The 6,041-nt window shown below is 63.3% G+C and overlaps 1 protein-coding gene across 1 annotated transcript; it reads right to left on the reverse strand.

Annotated features, from left to right (window-relative positions):
* Positions 1 to 363: 363 nt before the first annotated feature.
* On the reverse strand, positions 364 to 5,777 carry CRYBA1 (crystallin beta A1). Its single transcript, XM_075168652.1, is given in 8 exon segments — positions 364 to 644; positions 790 to 932; positions 1,497 to 1,638; positions 3,258 to 3,376; positions 3,616 to 3,735; positions 4,314 to 4,378; positions 5,145 to 5,157; positions 5,159 to 5,777. Coding segments are annotated over 8 exon segments (768 nt in total). The 5' UTR covers positions 5,177 to 5,777; the 3' UTR covers positions 364 to 496.
* Positions 5,778 to 6,041: the final 264 nt, after the last annotated feature.

Below are 6,041 nucleotides of genomic sequence, written 5' to 3' on the forward strand. Positions count from 1 at the left end.
GTGTGTACGTGGGTGCCTGGTGCTGGTGTGGCTTGGCGGGGCGGGGGACCAGGAGCGCCGTGTCCTTCACCTTGACTGGGGAAGGGGAGGGCAGGGAGGAGGGGAAGCGACACGGCTGCAGAGCTGCAGCGACCAAGGATTTGGCTGCTGCGTTTGTGCGTGTGAGACAGCCGAGGGACGAACTTGTGTTGGTGTGAGCCCCACCGGGCTTCAGTCCCACTGAAAATAGGCAGGGAAGAGTCTGGTCCCTGCTACTGGGATGGGGACGTGTGACTTCAATCCCAAACACACAACAGCAAACACCCACCAAGCTGGTTTATCTTTTTCTTTCAGTCACATTTATTGGCAATTGTGGCAGTTGGTACCGTTTGGGAGTATTGTTCCATAAGCAGTTGCAGTACAAGAAGGGGTGGTTATTTCGGGAGGGGAGTATTAGCACCAAAAGGGAGCCAGTGAGCTTTAGAAACCTTGCAGAGATGTGCTGGAAAGTGGGGAGCTACTGCTGGACACGCCTGAGGGATTGGATCTGGGAGGTCTGGGCGTGCGAACCCCACTCTCTCCAGTGCTTGTAGTCTCCTCCGTGATGGTCGGACTCCAGGACGTACTGGTAGCCACGGTACCCGGGATACTGGTAGCAAACCCAGCTGGAAGAAAAGGAGTCATCAGGCAGCCGTAAGGGGGATAAGAGGTAAGCCAAGGGGGTTACAGGGTGTCCCCCCTCCAGCTGTGGTAGCACAGCGATGGCAGCGGTTTGTCCCTGCTGCTCGTGGTCCTTTGCCCGTCACTTACGCGCCGCACTGGATCTTCATGGAGCCCACTTCGTTGTTGGCCCAGCCCATGGCCTGCAGCGAGGGGTAGTCGTCGCTTATCTCCCACTGGCGGCCGATGAAGTTGTCTTTTTCGAAGATGGTGATCTTGGATTCCTTGTGATTCTGGGGGGGGAAGGGCAGGGGGTGAGGGGGAGGGGGAGGCGGTGCTCCCTCCCCAGCCTGGATGGGGACAGCGGAGCAATGGCTGTCCCTCCCTATGGCATGGCTCGGAGGGTTTCCTCGGGGTTGCATGCGCAGCCCGAGGGAGGGAGGTGTTCAGACCCTGGGCTCGTTTTTTGGGGGGACCTGGCTTTCCCAAAACCCAGATGGGTAGAGGTGCTCAGCAGAGTGGCGCTGGGACAGGATGGGGCAGGGGTTGGCCTGGGAGGTGTCAGTGACAGCTATGCCACAGCCACCACCTCAGGCTGGCTGTCCCCGAGCTCTGGTCATGTACAGCTGGCCCAGAATTTCCCCTAAAAGTTTTAGAAAACAGGACAGCAACAGCAAATCCTGCTGGGCAAGGGGAGGAAGAGCTGAGCCCACCCCGAGGAGCCTCTGCCACCTGCAGAGTCCCTGGCATGGCTGTGTTTGCCCTTCCTAACCTCATTCCCTTGGCCTGGTGCTATTGCCTGGGACATTTTAATGGGATCAGAGTTGTGAGAGCTCCGTGGGAGCCGGGACACTCACAGCGGAGCAGACGGGGCGGAAGGACATCAGGCGCTCAATGTGGTAGGCGTTGCTGCCGCTCCAGGCATCCCAGCGCGGGTACTCTCCCCTCTCCAGGATGAACTGCTGCCCGCAGAAGCCGGTGTGCTCATAACCGACCCAGCTGCAAAAACAGAGCAAGGGCTGCCAGGGCTTCCTGCGGCAGCTCTGGGCATCCTGCTCGGGGCTAGCACCGGGGCACAGATAGAGGTGCGAGGAGGAGATTGGGGTCTGGCCTCTGCCCACAAGTCCAGGAGGAAAGGAAGCGGTGCTGGATGTGTAACCGCGTTTGGTGCCTGGGAGGCTGCCCGCATGGCAGTGCCGGCATCTCCCCGCTGCGGTGGGTGATGGGGTCCCTCCCTCAAGGGGCCCAGCCTGCGAGGTTGGCTCACTTTCCCCTAACTGCTCTGTGGTTATTTACGCAGATCGGCATCGCGTTAGGATGCCACAGGACACCCGCGGCTGCCCTTCTCTCCCAAAGGCCTCATTTCTTACTTGTTTCCAATTCCAGCCTGGCACAGCTGGAAACACCCAAATTCCTAATGCCCAAACCCCTCTGGCTGCGGGCAGGGCAGGGAGCTGTTGCCTTTCCCCTTTTTGGGTCTCCCTCTTTGCTGAAAACAAACACGGAGAGGTGAGAGGGATGCCTCCACCCCGCAGGGGACATTTTGCAAGCCCTGGTGCTGCTCACAGAGAGCCTGCCTGTCCCCAGGGTGGGGACCTCTCCTGGGCACGTCCCCTTACAGGGACTGGGGACGGGACGGGTCGGCTGCAGCTGAGCAGAGCGGGGAGGCAGAGGCTGGGCTGGGGGCTGGAAGGAGGCTGGCACAGGTTGTGCAGCCCACAGACCCCCTGCTTATGGGGTATGTGGGGTGCTGAGGGGCACGCTGAGCCAGGGGGATCGAGGGCCTCTTACCACTGACCCAAACTGAGCCCCGATCCCGTGTCCCGCAGTCAGCCTCCCCCCGTGCAAGGTGACCAGCCTGATTAGGAACACGTCAACTGGAGCGGTGAGCTGATTACGGCGTGAGCACGCATGCCGCTGTAATCCCATTAGCATTACAAATCCTAAATATAGCAGCGCAAATCTATCTTGTCTGCTTCCCCGGCCCCAGCGGCATGCTTGCCGTGGGGACCGCTCCTTACACACAGCGTCTCGGAGCAGCTCGGGAGATGTCTTGCCTGTGCCAGGGAAGATTCCCGTGCGCAGGGAGGAGCCCGGCTCTGCTCCCTACTCCTGTCAGTGACTGGGGCAGCCCAGCGCAGGCTGCGGGAAGGCTCTGCTCTGGGCCTGGGGAGCTGCACGGTGCGGGGAGAGCACGGGGCAGAGCAGGGCTGGGCCCTGGGGCATGAAAAGTGGTTGTAAGGCACGGTGCTTCATGGGGTTACACAGGCGGATGGGGACCAGGCCGAGCTCAAGAGCCACTCGCTGAGCACCGATCTTCGCTGCATCCTTGGGCAGCATCCCTGCGGGGCACTGGTGAGCTCCAAACCTGGTTGCTCCCAGACTGCAGGAGGCAGTTTTGGATGACGCCAAAGGCATTGCTGCCGTCCTCTCACCCTGTGTCTGTGTCAGTGCTGCCCAGGGCTGGCTGCTCTACCCTGGCAGGGTGGGATTCCCCGTGCCTGCCTTTCGCCAGCTGAGCAGAGCAAGGACAGCCGCTCCCGCTCCACGCTCAGCCACCCCTCGCCCTGCCAGCCTGCCTGGGAAAGCATCCCCACCGCTGGCCGCCGGGTACTCACGCGCCGCACTCCACCTTCAGGGAGCGGATGTTGTCGAAGCCACACTCCATGATGTTTGGGCAGGCTGAAGTAAACTCCATCCTCTTGCCCTGGAAGTTTTCTTGGTCGTACACGGTGATCTGGAACGGAGAGCGAGCTGCCAAGTTGGGAACTGCCCGGCAGCGGCCCCAGGCGATTCAGCGCCTCTTGAAAACGGAGGGTCGCGCTCCGTCCGGGGAAGAGCCGTGCACCAGGCACCCCTCTGGGCTGGGACGCAGCCCCGCACACCTCTGCGCGTCCCTGCACTGCTGGCCCCGCAGCGCCCTGCCTTGGTTTTGGGGGAGCCGCACGCTGGCCCCCGCTCCGCTCTCCTGCTCACCCCTGCGGAGATCAGTTCCCGGGGCAGCGGTGCCGTCCGGAGAGTGGAGCGGAGCCGTTCTGGGACGGGCGGGTGGCAGGGCTGTGGCTGGCGGTTCTCCCGGCCTCTGCTCCGAATGCTCTAGGGCAAAGAGGATTAACGGGGGAAAGGGCGAGGGGGAACTCGCCCGGGGGGCTGCGGCTGACGCTCTCCTCTCCCACAACAGCTCCAGGCTTCAGTGGGGTGCACCCCGCTTGCGCACATGCTTCTCCTCTCCCTCTCGGCTCCCTCCTTGAACTGTGTCCCCGGAGCTGTTGCCAGACTCCTCAGAGCTGCTCCCCACCTTGCTCTGCTGTGCCCGCCGCCCCCTTTGCAGCCCTCCTGCCTGCCCCTGCCCGCCCTGCCAGCCTGTCTGCACCGACAGGGGAGGGCGAATAACAGCATGTGGCTTTTGGGGACTGCTGTTACTGCCCGGCACAGGACAACTGGTAAGAGCTGGGCACGGCTGGGCCAGGGTGCTGCAAAGAGGCTTATGAAAAACACCCGTGAGGTGTCTGAGCAGGCGGGAGGCAAGTTCCCGTGGGCAGAGGGCAGGGGTGCCTTGCTTCCTGTGCTCCCCCCTGCCTCACTGCCCGCTGTGCAGCTTTCCTGGCCCCGGAGGACTGGCTTTGCCCCTCTCCTTGTCCCCCACCTGCACACAGGGAAAGGCGAGGACGTACCTTCCACGGGCCCATGGGGACAGGCAGAGGGTTTGTCTGAGCCATCTTTGCTGCTGGAACGGTGTCTGGAGAAGGAAGGAAAAGCTGTTTGCACTGCAGCGTGCCCCTGCGCATCCCTGTTGCCCACTCCTGGGGCCAGGGGACGGCTCTGTGCCCGCTATCCATGGCGCCTGTTCAAAGGCAGCTGCCCTGCTGCTGGGGACACGCCACGCCAGTCGCAGCGAGACCCTCTTGCTAGCTGCAGGGTGGGGTGGGGGGCTCAGCAAGGCGCTCCGGGACACATATAAAGCAGGGTGCTCCCTTCTTGCCGCCGCGGTGCCCCTTCCCTCCTCCTGGCCGTGGCACGGAGCCTGCATGCCCACCGTGGCACAGTGCCCGGTTCCCCTTTCTCCTTCCCCGAGGCCAGACCATCGCTAGGAAAAACACCCCTGAGCCGGAGTGGGGAGCTGCGGCGGGGGGCACAGGCTGCCCGGTACCTGGTGGTGTCCAGCTCGCCTGCTCCCCTCTCCCTGCCCCGGCGCCGTTGGGAGGCACGGTGGGCTCCCATGGATGGCCCCGGCTAATGGTGGGAGATGCCAACCAGTGTGCCGTGCCGAGGGTCGGGGCCAGGTGGGTGCCAGGAGTGGGGTGCCCCACGGTAGAGGGGCTCTCAGCCACCCCAGCTGCCAGCGGGGACGTGTGAGCCTGTCTTTTGCCACGGGAAATGGCGATGGTCCCTCTGGGTGTCTTTTGCCACCAGGCAGGAGGAAGGGTGTCTGCCCGGCCGGCCGGTGGCAGCGGCGGCGAGCAGGGGGCGAGGTGGGAGAGGTGCGAATCGGTCCCAGGACTCACCTAGCTCAGGCGGTTACTGCTGCTTCACCCATGTAATGTTTGCCTGCTTCAGCGGCTCAGCTTTTATAGGGTGCTGCTGGCCGGGAGCCGGTGCCAGCGTTTGCAGAGCCGTCAGCACAATGCTTGCTCTGGCATTGTCCCGCTGATCCCCGGAGATTTCAGCTGCTCATCCCCATGGTCTGAGCCACATTCTTAGGGAAAAAGAAAAAAAAAAAATTTGATAATAAAAAAAGAAAAATAATCGGGGCGGTTGTTTGCACAGATAATCTTGGGCACATATGACTCAACAGTTTGACCGCTCTGGCATTTTCCAGGGGCAATTCACCACGCCGTCACAGGGCGAGCGCGGGGGCTGGCCCGGCCCTGTCACCGGTTGGCGCGGTGGGGATGGCGTGGCACCCTCTTGGTGAGACCCTACGGGTGGTGGGCTCGGCTGGGTGCTTGCCGGACACTGCTGTCACCTTGCTCCACCAGCCATGGCGGGTCCGTCTCCATGTCAGTGTGGACACCCTCATCCTACCGCGGCCCCATGGCGGGCGAGGGGGGCTGTGAGGGGAGCTGGTGTGGGACCCCCCCGTTCACCGGCCTGGCAGCCATGGCCCCGCAGCCGCACCGAGCCCCAGTGCTCGCCCCCTGGCTCCACACAGCACTGCCACCGCCCTGGCCCCGTGCCGGTGGGGAGCCGCCATGAGCCTGGGAGGCCTCAGGCCTGTGGTAACCATGGCAACGAGGCACCCCTAGGCCTCAGGCTTCACAGTAACCATGGCAACCAGGTCCCGCTCCCCCGTCGCTGCAGCATGGCTCCTTCAGGGCCTTGGCAGGGCGGGCGCTGCAGGCCCCAGGGTGCCATGGCGGGCGCAGGCCCGGGCCCTTGGGGTCACGGGGCGAGCGTGGCGG

The sequence above is a fragment of the Calonectris borealis genome, chromosome 19, assembly GCF_964195595.1.
Source record: "Calonectris borealis chromosome 19, bCalBor7.hap1.2, whole genome shotgun sequence".
Taxonomy (NCBI): Eukaryota; Metazoa; Chordata; class Aves; order Procellariiformes; family Procellariidae; genus Calonectris; species Calonectris borealis.